The sequence below is a fragment of the Macaca thibetana genome, chromosome 20 (genome assembly GCF_024542745.1).
Source record: "Macaca thibetana thibetana isolate TM-01 chromosome 20, ASM2454274v1, whole genome shotgun sequence".
NCBI lineage: Eukaryota > Metazoa > Chordata > Mammalia > Primates > Cercopithecidae > Macaca > Macaca thibetana.
Window position 1 is genome coordinate 65938720 of NC_065597.1, and position 25785 is coordinate 65964504.

Consider the following 25785-nt stretch of genomic DNA (forward strand, 5'->3'; position numbering starts at 1 on the left):
CAATCCATGATCATTTGAATTCACAAATACAGAAAGGGCTGACTGTACATATAATCACCCCGACCTGCAACTTTAACATAATTATTTTTAATTTAGATATTATCTCCTGATCCCTGTTGCTTGCAGACACATTTCTTTAAATAATTATAATCATTGGTTAGATACACTTTTATATTCCATGATTTTTCACTTATTATTACATTTTAAGCATTCTTATGTAACTACATTATCTGCTTTCAAAATTATTTCGATTTTTTGCATAAAGTATCATCTTTATTAAACCAGAAACCATTACATTATTTTCCAAATGCTACATATTTTGGTATTTTGCTAGTATAGATAATGATGGAAGAAATATCTTCATGCCTATTTCTTTTTTCTTTTGAACTATTTGCAACGAACCCTTAGATGTCGAATTTAAAGGGTTAATAGTTCTAAAGATCTCTAGGAGTCTTGATATATAGCATCATATTGATGCCTAAAAGGTTTGTTTCCTCTGGATGCAGTGACTCATACCTGTAATCCCAGCACTTTAGGATGCCAAGGTAGAGGGATTGCTTGAGCCCAGGAGTTCAAGATCAGCCTGGGCAACATGGTGAGACCCCATCTCTACAAAAAATAAAAACATTATCTAGGCATAGTGGCATGCACCTGTGGTCCCAGCTACTTTGGAGGCTGAGGTGGGAGGATTCCTTGAGCCTGGGAGGTTGAGGCTGCATAGAGCATTGTTCCTTCCACTGCACTCTAGCATGGGTGACAGAACAAGACCCTGTCTCAAAGAAAAAAAAGTTTTGTTCCCATCTAAAGTACTAGTAATAGTGGATCAACATACCAATGTTACCACGATCTAGCAGCATTAGGCATTACAGTTCTTTTTGCTATTTTAGAAGGTACAACATGCTATCTCTTATATATAAATATAAAAAGTTATTTCAAGTTTCATGTTTTGATTGGTTAAAGCAGAATTCTGCAAACTATGGCCCATTGTGTGTTTTTTATAAATAAAGTTTTATTGGAACACAACCACACTCATTCCTGTATTATGTATTGTCTATGGCTGTTTTTGTGCTACAAAGGCAGAGTTGAGTAGTTGTGATACAGATCGTATGGCCTATAGTGCTGAAAATATTTACTAATTGGCCCTTTACATAAAAAAAAAAATTACTGACCTCTGGCTTAAACAATAAAAGTGACATGTTCTTTTGAAACAATTCCAACAATTGGAAGAATTTAACTAAACATGACTCATATCCCCTTATCCTTAAAGAAATTTTCTCTTTTTGTAAGCAAGTTTCACACTTTAAAAAAAAAGTTTTTATTTTTCTCTCTGGTTTAGAAAGTCTGTTTTCTTCAACTTTCCTTATTACCTCACTTAACCCCCAAAGTAAAAGAATAATTATACCTGTACTATGCCACTCACTGTTTTTTTCTATTTGTTACCTTCTATAAACTATGACATACATTCATTATATTACACAAATCCCAATGTCCAGTTAATTTGTATACAGCTGTGCAACTGCCACCCAGATTCAGCTATAAAATGTGAGCAGTATCCTAGAAAGCTTCCTCGTGGCCCCTACCAGCCAGTACTCCCCCCACAAGTAATCAACATTCTGTCCTCCGTGACCATGGGGTGTTTTTTGCCTTCTTTTGACCCTCAAATAAATGGTGGAATCATACAACATGTATTCATTGATGTCTTTTATGACATTAATATATATTACTACATGTAATCACAGCTCATTGTTTTTTTCATTGCTGGGTGGTATTTTATCATACAAATTTACCCATTTTGCTGTTGATGTGCATTTATATCACTTTTAGTTTTTGTCTGCTTTGGATATTTTTATACCTTTTTTGTGCACAAAGGAACTTATTGGTTTGGAAATATACCTAGGAATGAAACTGAGGGTAATAGAGCGCATCTACTCAGCTTTAGTAGATACTTTGAACACTGTTCCGAAGACGTAAACCAATTTACATTCCCGCCAGCAGCGCATGTAACTTCTCCAATTTCCAAGTGCTCCTTTTCTACCTTCTGTGAGAGGTAAAGCTGGCTTATGCAGCTGAACTCTAGGTGTCTTCATCAGTGGCTGTGTGGTTGGCTGTTGCTGTATGATCATAACCAATCATTCAGAGATCCAGATTCTTTCCCCAACATCCACATTGCCTTATTTTGTGACCTTGGTTCATGTAGCCTGACCTCCGATTTAGCATCAGTACAATAGGGGCAGAGGACTGCGGAGTCTGCCCCACCTACTTTCCTGAGTTAGAATTGATATGTTGCTTTTCTCCCACCCCCATGTGCTCTTCCGCTCATCCTTGGCCACGATCTCACCCCATCTGGTGCCTTAGACTTGGGATAAGGGAGAGGAGGTGAGAGGAGCACCTCCATACCTGGGGAGGGGGAAGATGTCATCAAAGGGAGAGCTGAGAGCTCTCCTAAGTCATAACCCAGCCCTGCACACCACCCCTATTACCCTCTATGGAAAGAAAAACAGGGTCTTCCTTCTGCTTTAGTTACAGATGGTTCTGACAGCTGATATGGGGTCCTTTCTGTAATAAGTTTTATTTCTCACTTTCTGTCCTTCTCCATTCCCCTTCTTCTTTCTCCTCCTTCTCTTCCCTGTCTTCTTTTCTTTCCTTTCTACTCTCTCCTTCTCTTTTCATTCCACAACCAAGTTTCCAGTGCCCATTAAGCTCCTTGTGTATACTAAGCAATGGGGAATAGTGATCAAATGGAATTGATCCATTTTGCTTCTGGATTTTACAGCTTTAGAGAACTTGTTGACAACACTTCAATAAAAAAGAACCTGAAAAGCAGTGAGATCATTTTACTTGCTGAAAGGAAGGAGCTATTTCTTGGCATGTAGAACTGAGCAACACAGCACAGGTTGCCTTGGTATTACAAGTGAAGCATCACACCCAAATGGCTCAAGCCCCTGGCCAGAGATAAGAACTCAGAGGCATCGCCCCCAGCTGGGAGACCAAGCTCCATGCTTTCCCACTACTTCCTTTAAACGGATCATTCAGGCATTTGCCTGCAAACTTAAAGTGACCTGCACCCTATTTCCTTTCATGTACTAGTAGTTGCCACATTCTCTCTTTCTCGGGTTGACTCTTCATTCTTGCCTTGTGTGACGCAGGAGCAGAAAACTGTCCTCTTGATTCATTGCACCTTCCCTGCCCAGGATGTGCAAGTAATACATCTTTGAGCTTATTTTCTATATTGTGGTGTATTGAATTTGCATCTTTCATCTGAAGAACTAGAAACTGCTGCAGACTGGGTTTTCCCTTGGGGAGACTACAGGGTTGGGCTTCCAGTGCCAGAGTGATGATCAGGCAGACATAAACTGAACATAGGTCAGACAAGAGCTGCAAGGGCATCGGCAGTTATAAACAAGTTCCTCCTGGGAGAGATCCCCTGGTCATGGATAAGAAAACTAGGCATGAGACCGTCTACCAGGTAAAAGCAGCATCCTGTGAAAGGCACATGTAAACACCCAGATTTACCTCCCCTCATTGACCATTAGGGCAGGGTTGTTAGCTGCTGTAGTACTGGAACCCCAGTTTAGCTAGGGGCTGTCAAAACAGCACGGGATCTGAAGTTATTGCTGTCTTTTTTTTTCTTAAATCTATATATGTTTAAAACACAAGAACCCCTTTGTGATATTAAAAAGTCCTCATATCCTTCACATAAGTCATCAGGTTTTGAGGACTCTTGATTGAGAAAATATGCAATGGCAAAAAGTCACTATGAATTCATTTGTGCTCACAAATGCATGTGCCTTTTAAGCCATGTCAGCTTCACCATCTTTATTTGTGTGAGGCAAATTGGTTAAGCAGATTCCAGAAGAACCTGGTATATAATAAGATTTCCTGGATTCCTACAAGGTTTCTGCCATCCTACTTCAAAGAATTATATCTCTCCAACTTCATCCAGTAATGGAAAATTGTGACCATGCGTATTATTTGATGTTCGATAGAGTTGTCCAGTCCTCTATTGTTCAATCCTCTTTTTAATTTTTCTTCTGAAAGAGACACTGGTTGGGAAGCTGCACAAGTTGTAGTTGGGTTTTTTTGGTTTTGTTTTGTTTTTGTTTTTGTTTTTTTGAGACAGAGTTTCACTCTTATTGTCCAGGCTGGAGTGCAATGGCACAATCTCGGCTCACCACAACCTCCACCTCCCAGGTTCAAGCAATTCTCCTGCCTCAGCCTCCTGAGTAGCTGGAATTACAGGCACCCACCACCACACTCAGCTAATTTTTTGTATTTTTAGTAAAGGCAGGGTTTCACCATGTTGGCCAGGCTGGTCTTGAACTCCTGACCTCAGGTGATCCGCCTGCCTCGGCCTCCCAAAGTGCTGGGATTACAGGCATGAGCCATTGCACCCAGCCGGAGTTGGGGGATTTTATGGTTGGGAACCTGTGTGCATAAAATCCCCCAACTCCATCCAACTTGTGCAGCTAATCACGTGGCCTGTGAAATCCTGCAATGTGACAAGTAGCAATGAACTTGACAATACTCAAGTTTCATCCATGGAGCAGAAACCTCAGTTGGAAGGTGGCGGTGAAACATTTATGCCAAAGACAGCCTGTCCCTGCCTCTAACTGGATACATTTAAGCCTAGCCCTATTTTTATTTTGGTTTTGTGACTTCTCAGCATTATACAGAAATGGAATATTCTGACATTTAAATAAGGAATATTTATCTCCCAAATTCAATCTATTTGTGTCCAGAATCTTGTACTATTTCCTATCACCACCACCATCAAAAGTATTTTTTCTCTTCAGCAAAGAGTGACCCTCTGAGATCATGAGAACAGAGGTCATAGGCTCCAGAATATTATTTCTGAACCCAAGGTTACTTGGGTCTTATTTTTCTCTAGCTCATTTTTTTTGGCTTGTTTGTCAGATTTATTGGGTCTTTGTTTTGTCCTTTTGAGAGTTTTTAAATTTGTCTTTAAAAAAACATGGGTGTTGGGTCACCACAGGGAAGAGAGAAAGGAATGAGTTGCTTATTGCTGCATCTGGGAGGGTGGACTTGCCTCACATGGCTTTGAGTCAAGACGGTGGAATTAATGAAGCTAGGCCCTCAGGGTCGAAGCTCAGATGGTCTAACTGATCTTACTCGGCTCCAAGACCACAGACCACATCCCCAAATCTGATATGCAACTTCCTTTCATCTACAGGACAACTGGGTAAGGAGAGGATTTGGCCCTAATTCTGTATCTCCCCATGCCATCCCCAATTGCAGGACCACCGTTCAGAACTCACAATGACCGAGTCTGTTGCCATTGAGAACACGAGCCTGCCAATGAATCTGTGCCCTAGATTTCCCATAAAAAAGTTGTTCCTTTGCCATTTCCAATTCCAATCGGGCTTCTGAGAAGCCCAAAGTACCCAACCTCTGGGCAACACATGAAACAGGATGGAAATGGGGTCAGTTAGCCTCTCGGTGTTCACAGCAAACCCTAATGAGATCAGCAGCAACAACCTTCTGACGTCTTTCAGCTATAGATGGAAGTCTGTTCCCTGTGGGAAACCACCAGGCTCTATTGCTAGGATCTTTGATTGGAACATACTCGCCCAAGAGCCAGCCTTGATTTCTGGGTTTCAGAATCTATGCCTCACCCCTTTGCCTGGGGCTTCTCAAATTTCTTCCTTTCTTGGGCTCTGATTGATCCTCAGATCTGTGGATCACAAACTAATCAAGGAGGCAGGAGCCTTGTATTATCCACAGTTGGTGCAATGTTATGAACCACATGTGCCAAGACCTGTACCACAGACTGGGGGTACAAGGAGAATAAGACAAGATTCCTGCCCTGAATAAACCCACCTCCCAGTGACAATTACATTGCAGTGTGACAAATTCTATACAAAAAAAAAAAAAAAAAAAATCCAGGATGTTATGGTAAAGGAAACCATGGCCTCGTATTTACATTCCTGTTCATTCGGGGAAGACTTCCTGGAGGTGGAGACCTCTGAACTATATGCCAAAGATAGTTATTGCCAAGTTTTCAGCACAATACCACGCAGCTGGTATATCCAGAGTAGACTGTAATGGGTGATGATGATATTGGTGACAGTTTACAATGAATCCTTGCGAGCAGTTTCTTGCAAGTGGGTTTCTCCCAGTCACTACATAACCTCGGAACAGGAGAGCTTAAGCTGCATCTTCTATCTGACTCTGAAATCAGGACAGGACTCTAATAGTGACTGTGTCACCCAGATAGAGTTGACTGGTGACCTTCCTCCACATGGTAGCACCATTGTACACATTTGCAATTTGAATGAGACATTGCACACTCATCACAGCTTACCTTCTATTGTATGTGAGGAGACACTGGATTTCCAATCGGGGACCATGACTGGAGAAACATGAGCAACAACTGAAGAATCTTGGGTCCACTAAGAAAATAGTTGGGTGTTCACTACAGGTGTACATCTGACGGCCTTACTGTTCCCTGGGTACCCCAGACTTCTTAGCATGAAAATTGAGTTCTTAGCATTCTGGCTTCTAATCCTCAGGCTCCTCCTTTGATCCCTTCTTCTTTCCCAGAAATCCTGAACTGCTCTCTGATCTCAACACTCCCTGTTTCTTCCTGCCTCCAGCCCTGTGCAAATCCAATCACCTCATTTTGCCATAACTACTGCTTTTCATGACTCTCTCACACAGAAATGAGCTCTTAGAGGCCAAAGACTATCTGTAATTCATCTCTATATGAAAATACAAAGATGCTTGCCACATGTTAAGTGCTTTAGAAATATTCTCTTTTCAATGAATGAATGAATGAGTAAAGAAAAAACAAATGAAGTCCTCAGAAAACCAAAAAGCAACAGCTTCCTTGACCAGACACGAAATAGAACATCGAACTCAGCTTCTCAGAACCCCATACTCTCTCTTTTCATACTATCACTGCCTTGGGTCAGGTGCTTTGGCAATAAACCAAGAAAAAAAAAATATGTAGACATGTGCCTGTGGAAGCTGATTTTAGAAGATACGTTTCAGCAAATTTTGGACAAAGCCTAACGGGTACAGGTTCAAAATGGATTTTTCACAACTGACCTCAGGGGAGAGGTACTTGGGAAGTTTGAAGGCTAGTCACATTGCTTGCTATAAAGTCTGTTCCCGAAAACTGCAGTTCCTCTGGAAGTGCTGAGAATGAGTCAGGGCAAATAGAGAAATGATTTCTCTCATTTTGGATGTAACAGAGTCTCCATGGGGAGCTGAACCGTCTCCCTGGACTTGCATTCTTGGAATCATAGATAGAGTGAGTTAGAAGGGCACAGAGAGCATTATATGGTCCATCCCACCCGCCAGCTTCCCTGATTTCAGGCAATAATAATATCTCCAGAAATACTTATTTTGTAATTAGTGTATGCCAGGCACTGTGTGTATGCAACATCATTTAATTCTAACAAAACTCCTATAAGATAAATACTGTTGTACTCCCATTTTCTAGATATTAAAACTGAAGCTTAGAGTGACTGAGTAAATTCTAACCTCTGTGCACCTGCGTGCCCTCGTCTGTAAAATAGACCAGCCACATTAAGGTTACATGAGTTAATTTTTTAAAACTCTAGTATAGTACCTGAAGGACAGTCTATTTTATATAATTTTGTTAAATAGAAAAATAGATACATGAATGGAAGAGTAGTTGGATAGATTAAGTAGAGTGGCTGGACCATGATCAAAGAGCCAGTACATGTGGAAGGCAAGAGTCTAATGCAGGCCGTCTGACTCAGATATTGACTGTAGTATACCTCCATGTTACTATCTAGACCTTACCAGATGATTGGACGTGCTTCCCAAAATCTTCAGGGAAAGGTGCTTTCTTTTATACCTCATTCTAGTGTTTTCTACCTGAAACATTCTTTCTTGTAATTTGCTGAACAGTATCTAGTTGAATTTTCTTTCGTTCCTTTTTGCAAATATAAAACCTCTGGCTTCCTCCTTGCCGGTGGGTGGATGGGTAATGGGATAAACTCCTGCACTCTCTGCATCCTTTCTGTACCTTTTGTCTAACCAGCCTTCTTACAGACTCACCCAAGCAGCCAATGGAAGCAAGCTGGAGACACACACAACACTGCCTCAATTATCCTTGCCTGTTCCCTTTTAGATTCTGCATCTCTCTGACGGTTGACACCTGAAACTCTATTACTCTGTCTTTTAATGTTGCAAGCATTAGGAAAAGAGTGACCTTGACACCTTGCTCCTTCTACTGAACTTACAGCTTTCCTCAGGATGGTGCAGAACTAAGTGGTTGGCAGAGATACTTGTGGCTGGAAACATCTCCCCTGAAAACAGATACAGGAAGAACAGGTGCAAGTTCCCACGGGCACAAAGAAGTTCTGCAAATGTACATGAGCTTACTGTCATTGGAGGAGGTGGAAACACAAAAGGAGAGGGCTTTGAGCATTACATGGGGACCAGTCCTCTCCAGTGGGGAGACAAAGGCAGTGTGGTTTGACTGCAACCCCAAAACTTCCCAGGCTCCATCTGTTCCCAAGAGAGCATTTAGCTTGTGTCTTCCCAGCAAGAATGCGTCTGCCTCAGGAAAGAGATTTAATTGTCCCATTTACCAGCTCTAGTTCACAAGATCACACTGACAAAGATCACGGCCTTTTTAATAGGAGAAACTGACAGCAGAATGAATATCATAGAGCCACTCCTTGGAAAAATGACATTTGATGCTTCACCCTACCTAAAGGATGCACATTTCCCAGCCTTTTACTCTCAAGCCCGCTGCGGGTTCCCCTTTGCTTTGTATTCCATCTATTTATATGGCAGAGTAACTCACTAAACAGATTTGAACACTTCTGCAATGCTGCCCAATTTAAGCCTGGGGATATAAGAAAAGAAACAGAAACAGAAAATATGGATTCAATGCTCACTACGTGCTGCAGGCCACGAAAAATATCAAAACCATAAAACATGGTCCCTGATCTCCCTCCAGGAGATTACAATATACTTGAGTAAATTAAAAATGAAATAAGAAAGTATTTGAACTATAGTTCAGTACACTAGTCAAAGAGGGCCACGAGGCAGGAAATGATTGATTTGAAAATGATTGGAACAGGCTGTAATTGGTAATGAGAAATGTGCATTTGCTCTTTTTTTTTGAAATTGGAGTCTGCTTTACCAGGTTGACTTCCTGTAAAAAGAGGTATTGTTTGGGCAAAGGGCAGAAGGAAATCTTTTTATTTACATCCTGAAAGGAATCAAGATGATGTTTCTTGTATCAGACTGCCCTCCTTACAGGCTTACAAACCTGGCTTTCTTTGGGGTAACACCGAAAGGAAGATGTTCTGGGAATCTGATGAGTCATAGCGAGAAGACCCATTTTTGTGTCCTCACAGACTCCAAAGGGTCTGAGCACAGTGGCTCACGCTTGTAATCCTAGCACTTTGGGAGGCTGAGCCAGGTGGATTGCTTGAGCCCAGGAGTTTGAGATCAGCCTGGGCAAGATAGTGAAACCTCATCTCTACTAAAAATACAAAAACTTAGCACAGCATGGTGGCGTGTGCCTGTCGTCCCAACTACTTCGGAGGCTAAGGTGGGAGGATCACCTGAGCCCAGGAAGTTGCTGCTGTAAGGAGTTATGATCGCACCACTGCACTCCAGCCTGGGTGACTGGAGTGAGACCCCATTGCAACAAAACAAAACAAAACAAAACACCTCCAAAGGGAGAGGGAAGTCAATAGCACATTGTATTTTGAAAGGAATGGCATTGGTGTTTTTGTGAGAAGAGGAAGCAGTCGTGCAGGTCTGAGGTACATGGTGGGCAGAGAAATCTGGATGAGTTTGAGACAGTGTTGGTGGACAGTGAGATATTATTTCAAAGTCTCCCATGACCTTTGTGATTGTGTGGAAATATGGGAGGCTGTTGGAAGAAAAGGAATTGAATCAAGATACCCTCTTCTCATCCCTTTACCTACATGACTGATTGATCAGCACCCATTTTTGTGTGTGAGAAACTCAAAAGGGGATGGATTTCCTATTTTGTAAAAAACCTTATTAGCATGTATGCTTTTTTCTGGTTAATACATTCGAGACCTTTCATGAGTCACTTAGTCTGTAAAAAGAAAACTAGGAAAATCTCTGTCCATCAAAGTGAAGAAAATGCAAGGAGGTTTACCATCTGTTTGAAGCTCTCAGTAAGAAAGTAAAGCCCAAATGAGCATGTGAGTTCAAATGCATGCTACTTAAATGGTGTAGTAATCAAAGTAAAAATTTTTCCATACAAAAACTCATCCATTGAAAATTCCTGGAACCATGGAACCGTGGCAGAAGCAAACCCAGAAACTCTCTGTAGGGATGTTTCTATAGCCTAGTGTTCTTGGGAGTCCCATGGGGCTTAGAGGGAAAATAATTTGGCAGAAGATTAGCTCATGGTCAAAAGTTACAGATGTCACAAGGAAGTAACCCACCATGAGAGTCAGAACACGCAGCAAACAGAGGGATGAGAATCCCAAGAACTAAGGTGGGGGTTGGGGGGAGTCATCTGAAAGACTAGAGGTTTAAAACTATTAAATATATAAAAGTTTTGAAAATCATAAAAGGGTGGGATATTATGACAAAAAGAACAGGCAGAACTGTAAAAAAAACCAAATGAGTATCACAATTAAAATTAAAACATAAAGCTAAATATTACTAAGAAAGGAATAAATTAATGTGAAAATTTATCTATTGGAAATCACCCAAATGCAGCACAGAGAGAAAAAAAGAATGCAAATATTAAAACAAGGTAAATAACCTAGAAGAGAGAATGAAAAGGTCTACAGTATTTTAAAGTTTTCAGGAAAAAAAAAAGATGGGACTATTAGATGCCATTAGGGAATTGCGAATTGAAAAAATGAGCGAGCACTACATCCCTATGAGAGTGGCTAAAACCCCAAATGCTAACACGAACACTGACAACGATAAGGGTGGTGAGGACTTGGAGCAACAGGAGCTCTCTTCATTGTTGATGGGAGTGCAAAATAGTACAGCCACTTTGGAAGAAAGGTTGACAGTTTCCTACAAAGCTGAAAAACAGACTTACTGCATATTCTAGCAATAATGCTCCTAGGTATTTACCCAAACGAATTGTAAAAACTGTACCACACTAATGCAAGATATTAATAGGGAAAACTGAAGGGAGTGGGGAGAGGTAGTATATGGGAACTCTCTGTACTTTCTGTTCAGTTTTTCTGTAACTATAAAACCACTCTAAAAAATAAAATCTATTAACTTTTTAATAAAAGATATGATGGGGAGAAGTAATGTTCAAAGCCACAGTAGGTGAATTTTTGCCAGAACTAAAGTTGTAAGTATTCAAATTGAAAAATCATACTAAGTCCAGAGCTGAACCAATAAAACAAACCACACCTAGACTTCACACCAAAGACAAAGTGAAATTCTCAAAAGCAACTGGAGAGAAAATATAGATTACATAGAAAGTAACGGTAATAAGATGATTAGCCAACTTTTCAACAACTGCCATCCAGATCAGAAGAAAATTTAACATCCTCAAAAGGTCAAGGAAAAATAATTGTCAACTTTGATTTTTATATTCAGCCATATCATTCAAGATTGAGAACAAACCAAAAACAATACATGCTAATTTCACATAACTTAAAGACCAATATTAAATCAATCATTATGATTGACTTCTTCAAAAAGAATTGATATAAACATTCGGAGTATTTCCTTAATTTTTCTCAGCATGTCCCCATTACATCTTAGACATCATGTATATACATATACACATAAAATATAGTCATACTTTTCATTTAACATATGCATCTTCCTTGATTTTTACTGTCCTTGAAAGATCATTTTTAAAGGCTGAATCATAGTCTAAGTACCATAGTTTAGTGAATTGCTAGACAGTTAGTATATAATTGCTAGATGTTTAGATCAGAGGATTTTCTCCTAAATGGCAACTGGATAAAATGCACATAGAAGAGAGAGAATAATTCTAAGCATGCCTACTGTTTTCTTCCCCCATTGGAAAAAACCACCTGGTTATTTAATTGCCTACTGAAGTTGGGGGGTGGGGATACTTTAGTTTGCAAGGGTCCATTCAGAGCCAGCTGGATGTCTCTTTTCAATTAAAGTTTTGTGCTCTAAGTATACTGCTCATGTGTGACTTTTCTAAGTAATCCTGAATGTTCTAAACAGAAAAAAAAGAAATATATTTGAGGATTGCCATAGGCCAGGCACTGTGTTAGGCATTTTCTTCACAACAATAAATAGTAGCAAACATACTACTTATGAAACCTACTATGATCTGGGTCCTTTAGGGATTTTACACATTCTTATGTCATTTGATCCTCATGGCAACTCTATAGAGGAAGTATGTTCTATTATTATGCCTATTTCACAGACAGGATAACTGTAGCTCCGAGGCCATACAGCTAGCAGATGATGAAGTCAGAATTGCAATGAAGTCTTTCTATTGCACATTCTGCGCTTTTATTCCTATGTCTTGTTCAAAGCTTGGGTGGGTGTTGGGGGCAGGGGTAGGGAAAAGCAAGGTCAGAAAAACATAATAATGACCAAAAAAAAAAAAAAGACAAAACTCCAAAAACCGAAACCAAAACCAGGAACTGTGCTAAGTTATATATATTTTGTATGTATATAATATATAAATATATATTAATAGAGAATAACCTTGCTGTACTTTGTCTGCTATATATATATATATATGTTCTCTATTTTTATATATAAATTTCATCACTGCAACAATATTAGGTAGGCTTCGTAATCACTATTATCTTCACTCAAAAAGTGACCAAATGGAGAATCAGCAAACTCAGAAACTTGCCTTATGGTTACATAGCTGTGAGTTGCACATCGTCTGTTCCAAACCCAGAAGCATCTGCCCCAAAATGCATGTTCTGGTCCTCACTGACTATGAATGTTGTATCCTGTCTAGGTGAGATGGAGGAGCTGGAGACCCTGTGGCTCACGGGGATCTGCCACAACGAGAAGAACGAGGTGATGAGCAGCCAGCTGGACATTGACAACATGGCGGGCGTGTTCTACATGCTGGCCGCGGCCATGGCCCTTAGCCTCATCACCTTCATCTGGGAGCACCTCTTCTACTGGAAGCTGCGCTTCTGTTTCACGGGCGTGTGCTCCGACCGGCCTGGGTTGCTCTTCTCCATCAGCAGGGTCAGTACCCCCGGGGGCTACTTCCTTGCACCACAAGCAGGTTTAGAAAAACGCGTGGGTTCTTGACGTCTCAGTGGGGTCTGCACTTTCTTCTCTTGCCAGCCCTTTTTGGGCTTGTCAAAAGAGCATCCAGATTTTGTGCATTCATAAGCCGGGAGGTGAAAACCTAGATGACTATGGAAGGCAGAAAGGAAATGGGAGTGGGTGCAGCAGGCGGGACATGAGAAAAAATAGCACAAATGACGTGAGACGGCAGCTAAACCTCAGTATCAAAGTGAGAGAACGATAGGGAATACTGAGGACTGTGGCCAATCGCATAATGTTTGCCTTACCAGTAGCGGGCAGCCATCCTCAACTCCTGCTGAGTATTGTCTTATGGGAAAGTAGGATCAATATTATCAGGTCTTCTAGTTTTTTAAAAAGAGAAAATGTCATCTGATTTTGCTAGAAACCTTTCCATTTTTAATATTAGTAACTAATTCCATTTTAAAAAAATTTAAAAACACTGGGCCAGACACAGCCAGCCTGTGGCTTCCGTCACTAGTGCTCAGGTATGTTGCATAACACTACTAATGCTGCTATGCAAGATGCTACAATTTGTGTATGCATTGTAACAGAACATGCACAACAAAACAAAATCTACTTGCAATGCTATGCATTATGTATCCACATCTAACAAAACACAAAGAGCATGTGGAATGCAACAGCACATGAAATGAAACACAGATGTAACAGAAGAAAATGCACACATATCAAGCAGAAAACAAAGTATACCTTCAACTCAACATAAACAACAGCACAGAATACATATCTATCTGCCTTCTTATCTATATATCCATTCATTAATTTCAGCCATCTACGCATCCATCTGTTCATCCACTCATCTCTCTTATTTGCCCACCTTGTTTTTTGTTTTGTTTTATTTTGGTTTTGCCTTGGAAGAACTTCATTGATTAGGATTTGAAAAATGGTGAAAACTTTTTTTAAAAACATCTAATTGCAGCAAACCAACACAGCACATGTATACATATGTAACAAACCTACACGTTGTGCACATGTGCCCTAGAACTTAAAGTATAATAAAAATAAATAAATAAAAAACATCTAATTTTATATGCTATTGTTTACTGAGAAAGCCAAATAATTGCTTTAAAACAAATTTGTGTATACTTAGCATTTGCTAGTTTCAAGAACTGTGGAGATTCGGAATGTACACATTAGTTTAGCGAGGAAGATTTATTTTCTCCAGTTACACTCCAAACTCGGGTTCTGTGCAAATACATATTTCCTAATTAGCTTGATGGCATCTAAACACATAGATTGCTTAAAAATAACAACGTACGTGCATAAAGCTAGGTATTATGCCAACTTTAAGCTAATTCTCCCAGCCAATTACCAAAGGCATTTCATATCCAAATGATTCTGGGATTATCACCAAACAAATGCACACTGTTGCGTTTACTTCTAAATCTTGCTTGTTTTTGGAAGAGCATTTCCTCTATCTAAAACACCGCTAAGGAAGCCAAGTGGATTTATCAACATTTTAAGAAACGAAGTAAACCCATATCTTGCTTTCCAAAGGATGGAATGGAAGGCAAACTGGGCGGCACAGGGCAGGCATTGTTGGTGGAGTTCCTCGACCAGCTGGAATTTGCACTTTGGCCACTCCATCCCTAGGGGAGAAGAACCCCAAATTTTATGGGGAGCAATGTGCTTTTATTTATTACTTTATTTAATTAATGTATTAATTAATAATTAATTAACAGAGGAGCCTCCCTCTGTTGCCCAGGCTAGAGTGTGGTGGCACAATCTCGGCTCACTGCAGCCTCCATCTCCTGGGTTCAAGCAGTTCTCCTGCCTCAGCCTCCCGAGTCGCTGGGATTACAGGCACCGGCCACACCTGGCTGATGTTTGTATTTTTAGTAGAGATGGGGTTTCGCCATATTGGCCAGGCTGGTCTTGAACTCCTGACCTTGTGATCTGCCCACCTTGGCCACCCAAAGTGCTGGGATTACAAGTATGAGCCACTGCACCTGGCCAAGAGCAATGTGCTTTTATGGGAACTTCTGTGCTCCCTTGGGAACTCTCAGACGCCATTATTGCTTCAGTGGTTTCAGGGAGCCCTACTTATGGGGACCCTCCTTCTCCCCAGATAATATTTGTCTTTTCAAGTAAGTGCAGCCTGCTGTGTCTAAATAGGAGATGTCGTCCTGAGTGATTCTTTCCTGCCTCTCTCATTAATTAGGGGTACTCAAAATAGGCTCAGCTCCTGATGTGGTGCACAGCAAAGCTCTGAGTTTCTTTAAAAAAAAAAAAAAAGAAAAAAAAAGAAAAAAGAAAAATGACCTTCCTTTCAGTCAAGGGCTACTGCCACCACTGAAGCTTGTCTTCTGTGGACATTCACACATATATCATCTTACATGTTGGCCTACACAGCACGGAGAACACACATGGAAACAAAAGTGAATTCATTATGTACACACAATCAATTTCTTTAACAAAATCCACAGTGGGGAATTCCCAGGCAAAGAAGCTACTTTCCACAAGTGCGAGATCACAACTACAGAATGAATTATGCCTCATGTGTGAATGAGGACTTGTTAACTTCTAATCCTCACGATGCCCTCTGAGGTTGACATGACCAGACCCATCCTGAAATTGAGTCCCCAAAGGTTACCTTTATGGTTTTACCTTATGTTTCCTTAAAGCAACAGGAAACATCTCACTTCATCTATCACACTAGAAAAAGATGTGAAAGAGGGAACTAGCCTGTTTGTGCAGGGTTGGGTTGCAGGCTTTAGTCTACTCCAGAATTTAAGTGTTTTTTTTCTTCTTAAAGACACTGATCCTGGATGCTCTGAAATTTACTCCCTCCCCAAGGCAGGTTTGGTTCTGCACAGAAACTGGATCTCTCTATTATCAGTTATTCTCCTTGCAGCAAGTTGAACATCAATAGATGTAGAGCTATTACCATGCAGCAGACTTACATAGCTCTCCTTACAGGCTCAACATCCCCAGGGAAGCCTCTGCACAGTGCAATGCAAGTACACACTAGAGATACGTGCATGCCTGGCACTGCAGAGGGAGAAGTCCAGCACTCCAAAAAGGCATTTGTTTAACATTGGAACCAAGCTTCTCCCAGGGCGGTGGCCCTTGGCTTTTACAACGTCCAAAAATGCATCCTCCTGCCTGTGGGATGCTCTTAACTTTTGTTTTCTCTCCAAAATGCTTTCCCTCCCATGTAGAATAAAATAATTCATTGTCATCAGCAAAAAGAGCTGCCTCCGTGAGGCATGAGAGACATAGCAAAGCCAAAAACGAGGGGAATGAAAATGGGCAGCCTTTCCAGGAAGACCTGATGAGGGAGGCTTGGAGCAGAATGGACAAAGCCTCATGCTAACCCACAATTGAGACCAACGGAAATCAGATGCTTTAGGGATGGGGTCCAGGCTCAAAGGGACTGAGGAGGACATTGCCCCATGGATAATATTCTGAGAGGTCAGGCGCCCTTCAGGAAAGCACAGACATTTCCTGGAACAACACCTTGAGTCATCAACACTGGTTTTACCTGACTCTGAGCCCACTGCGAGACCAAGAGGCATCTTATTTCCACAACCCATAAAATGTATCTGGGATCTATAAATAATAGAGAAGAGAAACTAAAGACAGAGTTGTTGCAACTAAGAAAGAAACTCTAGTCCAGGGATTTACTTGGTTCCCAAGGTAGGGTTTGGTCTGCCTGTCTAAGCAGAAAGTCAGAGTGGCTACCGAGAACAAATCTTAAGCAGTAGAGAGTGGCATGCATTTCCTGCAGCTTCAACCATATGGGTACCGCATGCTTAAGCTCCTGGGAAACGGACAAGGTGATGGTAAAGAAGGGAAGGTCAGAGATGACTGGGCAGCTTGTCCAGCTCACATGTACTGACCACCTATGGTGTTAGGAGCTTTGTTTGCATTATTTTACCTTGCCCTGGTGCCCACCTTAGGAGGGCATAATTCCCATTTTTTAGATGCAGAAACTGAAGCTCAAATAGACGTGGCTTATGCAAGGTCACAGAGCTAATCCATAATGGAGCCAGGACTCACATCTAGTGGATTCCAGGCCTCTGGCTCTTCGTGTTATTCTGTAATCTGCATTCCCTCTCCTCAACAGCCCTTCCAGAAGATGGATCAAATCAGTTGGAGAATGCTGTTGCCAAAACCTGGGGTACACCAGCGTGGGCAATGTAGCAAGACCCCATCTCTACAAAAAATAAAAAATTAGCCAGGCGTGATGGTTCGTGCCTATAGCCCTGGCTGCTCAGGGCATTGAGGCAGGAGGATTGCTTGAGCCCAGGTGCTTGATATTGCAGTGAGCCATGATTGCCCCACTGTACTCCAGCCTGGGAAGCAGGGTGAGACCCCATCTCTAAACAAACAACCAATCTGGGGTAGAGACTGGGTCCACCCCTTTGACTTTTTCCATGGCCTCACCGGGCAGATCAACACCTGGGAACAGCCTTAGCCATGTTGCATGTGTCCCAGGAAAACCAGGGATGAGAGAGAGCCATCAACAGCCATCCTCCCATCTCCTGCAACATAACTCATCTCCCTGATTACTTCTGTGAGCCTCCTCCAAATAGAAAGACAGCCAGCACACCTTGGCAGTCAGGAGCATGTTGCTCTGAGGGTGGAGGGGTGGAGGGCAGTTCTTAGAATCTTCAGGTGGCAGAAGGGAGTGTGTTGGAATCAAAGTACAAATTTAGGGGGAAAAAATCTTAAAAACTTCTATTTTCATGATACGAACAGGAAGAAAAGGCACAGACCTAGGCTGATTCTGACAAATAGAGTCACACTAATTTTCAACCATAGTGGGAGAATCTCTCTGGGTCAGAGTGTAAGATTATTATATTACAAGGTTAGGTGAGAAAAACATAGGTTAACATAAAAGGTTAAGCAACTCTGTACTATGTGAAATACATGACTCATTTGTAAGATTTCCACATCCACAGTCTGGATGCTCCAGCAGCTCTGGAAGCAATGAGGGCAGGGGCAGATGTTATTTTGTGGCAGGACAAACAGCCAACCACACATTATATATAGAAGAAGATCACAGATAAGTTTGCAGGAAGGCAGGAAAGGGTGTAATGCCAGTGCCCTGGGCCTCAGGGGGCCTTCACCAACCATGAAGCCTGGGGTGGAGAGGATCAGAGAAAGAGCAGCTCAAACTTGCAACTGTAGGCTTTTGTGTTTACGGTTCCTTGAAGGCTGGAGTGGAAAGACTGTCTACTACAAGAAAAATGGAGCAGTACAAATGAGTTGAGGCTGTCACAGTTCCGTGAGCATCCCTGCAGGGTGAGCTCGTCCCCACCATGGGGGACCGATGGAGCCACCATTATCAGAGTCCACAGTTAATCACACATACTTTCCTGTAGTTTATGCCAAAGTCAGCAGCAACTGCCAATTCTGCCCTACAAACCCCTTCGTAGTTTGGCTCCCTGTCAGCCTTGGGAAGACCAGGTCAAATCCTGCAGCCTTGATCTGACTGTTTCCTGTAGGTATGGCTGCTGAAATCTGGGGTAGGAGTGGGGAGAAGCAGGGGAGGCCACAGATCAAAATGTTCCAGACGTCCTTTTGCCTGTTATTGTGGTATGAATCAAGGGCTCTTCCCGTGATAACAGTTAAACAGCTACTTTTAAGTGAACGTAAACAGTTGTTTTCTAAAAGGAAGAAAGAGTAGAAAACGAGGAGATATATAGATGGAGGTGCTTGTATTTGGGCTGCCCAGGAGCCCCTAAGTCATTCAGTTCCCTGGATGGATTTAAAGGTGGTGTCACTGTGTCACCAGAACTCTTCACTATGACTAGTAACTAAAACCCAGTTCTAGCTACGTTGAATAGACTCACACACAAACATACAAGGAATAGATTGAGTGGATTAAGTAAAAGAGTTCAAGAGACTGGCTCCAGAGGTTCAAACTATGTCTTTCTCTATCCCTTGGGCTCTACTTTTCACTACAATGGCTTCACTGATAGGCTCACACCCCCACATGATGGTAAGACTGCAACTCCTTCTATCCAAGCTTCCATATCTATCCCCACAAAAAGAGTATGATGAGTCTCACATGAATTTCATGCCTGCCTTTAGATGAATCAATGTGTGCATGGAGAAGAGATTTTCTGATTGGCCACTCAGGACACATTCTTTGGTTGTTAGCTTTCGCATAACAGTAGGGGTAATTCCAGCAAAGAGTTAACAATGGATGATCCTTTCATGCTGACTGTGTCAGTAGTTAAGTCTCTGGTGCCTGAACTTCAAAGATGATGCTGGGAAACTTTAACAAAAGCTTGGATTGGTGACCCGGCGGACTGGGAGGCTCAGTTATCTGTCCTTATATGCCACTTTGGAGACCCCGAGGCACTGACAGTTGTATGAGCATCGGTTGATACCTTTTCTCAAACTCCATGTGTGACTTTTTGCAAAGGTGTCAGCTAATCTTGAACCAGAGCAGTAAGGTAAACCCTATGCTTTGCAACTTGTCTCAAACCTTTAAGATACATTATCAGGATTCAGACTGAATTTCGCTGTTTCTCCAGGGCTCCTGCAAGAAGTACAAATCTCACCTTTTCAGGTAAAGTTCAAGTGCAAAGTGGTTTCACATTCACTGCTGCTGCTGCTGATGGTGCTTTATGTTACTCCCCTACAGGGCATCTACAGCTGCATTCATGGAGTGCACATTGAAGAAAAGAAGAAGTCTCCAGACTTCAATCTGACAGGATCCCAGAGCAACATGTTAAAACTCCTCCGGTCAGCCAAAAACATTTCCAACATGTCCAACATGAACTCCTCAAGAATGGACTCACCCAAAAGAGCTGCTGACTTCATCCAAAGAGGTTCCCTCATCATGGACATGGTTTCAGATAAGGGGAATATGATGTACTCGGACAACAGGTCCTTTCAGGGGAAAGAGAGCATTTTTGGAGACAACATGAACGAACTCCAGACATTTGTGGCCAACCGGCACAAGGATAACCTCAATAACTACGTATTCCAGGGACAACATCCTCTCACTCTCAATGAGTCCAACCCTAACACGGTGGAGGTGGCTGTGAGCACAGAATCCAAAGTGAACTCTAGACCCCGGCAACTTTGGAAGAAATCCATGGATTCCATACGCCAGGATTCACTATCCCAGAATCCAGTCTCCCAGAGGGATGAGGGAACAGCGGAGAATAGGACCCACTCCCTAAAGAGCCCTAGGTATCTTCCAGAAGAGATGGCCCATTCTGACGTTTCAGAAACGTCAAATCGGGCCACGTGCCACAGGGAACCTGACAACAGTAAGAACCACAAAACCAAGGACAACTTTAAAAGGTCAGTGGCCTCCAAATACCCCAAGGACTGTAGCGAGGTCGAGCGCACCTACCTGAAAACCAAATCAAGCTCCCCGAGAGACAAGATCTACACTATTGATGGTGAGAAGGAGCCTGGTTTTCACTTAGATCCACCCCAGTTTGTTGAAAATGTGACCCTGCCCGAGAACGTGGACTTCCCAGACCCCTACCAGGATCACAGTGAAAACTTCCGCAAGGGCGACTCCACACTGCCAATGAACCGGAAGCCCTTGCATAATGAAGAGGGGCTTCCCGACACCGAGCAGTATAAACTCTACTCCAAGCACTTCACCTTGAAAGACAAGGGTTCCCCACACAGCGAGACCAGCGAGCGATACCGGCAGAACTCCACGCACTGCAGAAGCTGCCTTTCCAACCTGCCCACCTATTCAGGCCACTTCACCATGAGGTCCCCCTTCAAGTGCGATGCCTGCCTGCGGATGGGGAACCTCTATGACATCGACGAAGACCAGATGCTTCAGGAGACAGGTAACCCAGCCACCCGGGAGCAGGTCTACCAGCAGGACTGGGCACAGAACAATGCCCTTCAATTACAAAAGAACAAGCTAAGGATTAGCCGTCAGCATTCCTACGATAACATTGTCGACAAACCTAGGGAGCTAGACCTTAGCAGGCCCTCCCGGAGCATAAGCCTCAAGGACAGGGAACGGCTTCTGGAGGGAAATTTTTACGGCAGCCTGTTTAGTGTCCCCTCAAGCAAACTCTCGGGGAACAAAAGCTCCCTTTTCCCCCAAGGTCTGGAGGACAGCAAGAGGAGCAAGTCTCTCTTGCCAGACCACACCTCCGATAACCCTTTCCTCCACTCCCACAGGGATGACCAACGCTTGGTTATTGGGAGATGCCCCTCGGACCCTTACAAACACTCGTTGCCATCCCAGGCGGTGAATGACAGCTATCTTCGGTCGTCCTTGAGGTCAACGGCATCGTACTGTTCCAGGGACAGTCGGGGCCACAATGATGTGTATATTTCGGAGCATGTTATGCCTTATGCTGCAAATAAGAATAATATGTACTCTACCCCCAGGGTTTTAAATTCCTGCAGCAATAGACGTGTGTACAAGAAAATGCCTAGTATGGAATCTGATGTTTAAAAATCTTCCATTAATGTTTTATCTATAGGGAAACATACGTAATGGCCAACGTTCTGGAGGGTAAATGTTGGACGTCCAATAGTGCCCTGCTAAGAGAAAGAAGATGTAGGGAGGTATTTTTTTGTTGTTGTTGGCTCTTTTGCACATGGCTTCATGCCATAATTTTCCACTCAAGGAATCTTGTGAGGTGTGTGCTGAGCATGGTGAGTCCTTAACCAAAAATAACTAACTACATAAGGGCAAGTCTCCGGGACATGCCTACTGGGTATGATGGCAATAATGATGCATTGGATGCTAATGGTGATGTTATGATTTCCTATATTCCAAATTCCATTAAGGTCAGTCCACCATGTAATTTTCTCATCAGAAATGCCTAATGGTTTCTCTAATTCAGAATAAGCAATATGGTATGCATGTAAACCTGACACAGACAAAATAAAAACAGTTAAGAATGCATCTGCACTGTAGTGAGATTGACATGTGCAAGAGATTAGGAAGTGTGGCTCGTAACAGTTTCAGCTTTCTCGTTATGCCTTCCATCACAGCCCAGGCTCACCCCAAGAACTCCAGGCTCCCCCAAAGAATAGCAAATCAGTGTGTTCGTGGTGACTATGCTACCTTCATTATAGTTCATTTCCAAGACACATCTGGAGCCAAAGGCCCGAGGGACCCTCAGGTGGAGAGAGCTACAGGAATCTCTTTGGATGTTGATGTGTGTTTCTCTCACCCTCGGCTTCGATGGTCTTGTTCAGAGCTGCATAAACTAACACATTTATGTCTTCGAGATCTAAGTGTGGATCTTCTGTCTGTGACACAGTGGCCATTGTAGTTTATCCCGAAGACGCCTATGTACGTAAGTTTGCATTTCCTCCCTTCTGGTGATGACTCAGGGTTGTATAGTATCTGTTGCCCCTTCCCTCCCAGAGTAACCATAACTCGTTCCGTTTCCAAACAGCCATGGTGGTGTCCAATTAGCTGTGTATTGCTCGTCCCAGAGTTGTGAATGTGGTGACATGCACCAACAGCCGTATGTGTACTGTGCTCTGTAAGAAGTACAATGCCATCTGTCTGCCGAAGGCTAGCATGGTTTTAGGTTTATCTTCCTTCACATACAGAAATTCTGTTGGACACTCACTTCCACCCCAAGCTCCTCAAATGAAAAGCCTTCAAAACACGAAACACTCTTGGATCTACCCTGAGCATCCTCCAAACTGTGGATATAGACTTTAGTGAGACAAGTGATTTCTCCCGAGTTATTCTCTCTGTTGGTGGCAAACCACTTCATAGCACCAACAGAGATGTAGGAAAAATTCCTCAAAGCATTTGTCATTTCTGAATCACCTGCATTATCCCATTCTTATTCTACTCAAACCTGTGCATATATGACATGAAATGATACCCATTTTATTTTAAGTTAGAGGCAGACAGGGGAATACTTATGCATGGGGAGCCTGTTAGCACAGTGCCTGCCACAAAAAAAAAAAAAAAAAAAAAAAAAAAAAAAAGTGCCCCCGACAAGATAGTTGCTATGTTATGACACTTTATCAGATCAGGATTTTCTAGTTTAAAAATTAAATACCATAAAACCAGCAAATAATATTAACTAAACCTTTTATATAGTTCTACTCTGTTAATTAGTGTATTTCATATATATGAGAATTTTTGATGTATTTGGGATAACTAGCCATCAGTGTTTGCAGAAGACCTCAGTCTGTTTCGGGCCATGCTACGGAAACACTAAGCTAATGTAGACTCGCCTGACCATTTCCTGGTTTCCTCCTGCATTCTGCTTTACGTTCTTGAAGAAAGGGAGAAAGTGGCAGGTTGAAAAATTATCCCGTTTCTTCTCCTCATGGTGTGCATTCTGTTTTGTAAGTATTATTTTCTTGCATGTGGGCAAGTGCCAGGAATGATTCTCTTAAAGCTCAAGGATGCATGGAATAGCTCCATCTTTGGGAAAGTGCGCCTGACCTGCAGTGTTCCTATAATGACGAAAAGTGGTTGCAATAAATTTCAGGGTCAGTGGTAGAGAACAGAGGGAGGCAGTGGGTGAGAGGAGCTTCCCTTCATTTTTGAAAGGCAGAAGGGGCTGACTAGGTCTTGGGGATGCATATGCTTGAAAATGATATTTTATTTCCCGGCTGCTGTATCTCTGCTGTCCCAAGACCCAGCCATGGAGAAGCCTGGATCAAAGGGCCTGGAATAGTCATCCCAACTTCTGATCCTAAATCTGAATTTCCATGACTGTGTGGCCTTTTAGCCCTTTCTACCTTTTGCCCTTCCACTGCGTTCCAAACCTTTATCCACCCCAGCAAGGATCACCTCCATTTCCTCACAAGTCTGGGATGTTTTGACACGAATGAATTTAAAAGCCTCTCCAGAACACAGAAGAGTGATTTGTTGTCAAGCCAAAGAGGCTTTCTGTCTTCGTCTGGTGTCTTCTAAACCCAGAGGGCTGCCAAATGCCACAGAGACCTCTAGGGAGACTGAGAGTTATACTTGCACTGACTTAATCGGTCAAAAAGCCTTCCCCTAATAGCAGCATTATTTCTGCTATTAACCCCATACATACATCTCTGGATAAAGAAACTGAAAATGTGGCCTTTGGAATAATCAACAGTAATGTTGCAAAAAAAATCTATATCCTTTTTACTACCCAAAGTGTTTTCTTTAAATAAATAATCAGAAATTTTATGCTGCACAAAGTTTATGGTTTCCCTTCTCTACTAATTCATTGACTCTTCAATGTGATGATCCCAAGCAAAGAAAAAAAAAAAATCAACTACTGATCAGATGGTCAATTTCTAAGGAAAAGATGCAGAGTTATTCAAAAGTCATCTAAGTTCAGTTTTTGCAAAAAGAATATTGGGAATGTAACGTCCAGTGGTGAATGGAAACCACAGTATGAGAAGTAACAAGAATTAAATAGGAAGCCCTAGACTATAGATCCATCACAGAAGATTCCTGTAACATATCCCAGCTCTGAGGTCTTAGATTTGTGGATGGCAAGGAGTCCAAATCTCTGAACACAAATGCCTGAGTTTCAGCTGGCTTAAGTCAGAACTGGCATCCATAATGATATCTTGTTAATTCTAATTGGTTTTTTCCACTTGAGAAGGACCCAACAGGTCCTCAGAGAGGTACACTTGAATGCAAATGGTTGGGTCTCTGTCCAAGGGTAATAGCATGCACATGCAACCAGTTTAAAATACTCTGGGTAAGAGAGTCTTCTAGAGCATGAACTGTACTTGAGAAACCTTTGTGCTTCTGGAAAATGAGTTTCATCATCCTTACATCTGCAGGTTCTTAGGCCGCTTATGGTTTCAATGCTCTGAGCTGGCAAGTCCCTATGGGTCTATCTTTCTGCCAGGGAGATATGCAGGATTATAATCTCACCACACATTACTGTTATGTCCTCTGCAAATCTCTCTGCATTATTTATCTGTCTGCCCAGCACCATGACGGGGTATCCACGGATTACTCTTGATTTTCTCTTCCCTGATTCACAGGGTGCCAGAGCGTCTTCGTATTTAGCTTTTCTAGTGAAAGCATTAAAATTCACCCATTGCAGCAAAATCTGTCACATCATTTCACGCTTATTTTCTGGGGAGAAGAAAAAGAAAATTACACCTTGTTTACAAATGAAATAGTTTCACTTAAATGGGACTGTAGCCAAAGCAGTTAATTAGTCAAAAGATCCACGGCTGTCATATAGTCACACATTGTTTATTCTATTTGATATGTCAACCACTGATGTGTATTTAATATTCTGCATCCTTCTCAGGAAATGACAAATGCCCTGAATTATTTGCAAATAGAATTGCTAATGAAAAAGAAAAAAAATGTTGATGTTAATTAAATGGTGATTAAAAATTTATCTCCTTTAAATCTAAAAAGTGCAGCTTTAATAATCAGTTGTCATATAAATAAGTACCTTGTACTGAAATCCCTTGCGGTTTAAGACCTAAATAAACACTAATTTGAAAAATCTAAAATACCTTACAGAGGAGCTCGATATATTCGTTAACATTATGCACATTCCTGTACTGTTTCTTTGTGCATTGCTGTCGTGCATGAATCCTTGAAAAGGGGACATGCGTTGTTTCTGAAATGGAGCCTGTTTGTATTAACCACGG

At 42.0% G+C, this 25785-nt stretch overlaps 1 protein-coding gene across 2 annotated transcripts in view; it reads left to right on the forward strand.

Annotated features, from left to right (window-relative positions):
• GRIN2A (glutamate ionotropic receptor NMDA type subunit 2A) overlaps positions 1–22105 on the forward strand; it is a 421161-nt gene extending 399056 nt beyond the window's left edge. The window contains exons 12-14 of one of the 2 annotated variants that reach the window (XM_050774166.1): positions 12926–13164; positions 19850–21026; positions 21370–22105. In XM_050774166.1, the coding sequence (XP_050630123.1) occupies positions 12926–13164; positions 19850–21026; positions 21370–21443 (1490 nt within the window). In that variant the 3' untranslated portion in view covers positions 21444–22105. Of the gene's footprint in view, positions 1–12925; positions 13165–19849 lie in introns of both variants that reach the window. The other variant, XM_050774165.1, reaches the window with a different exon arrangement.
• Positions 22106–25785: the final 3680 nt, after the last annotated feature.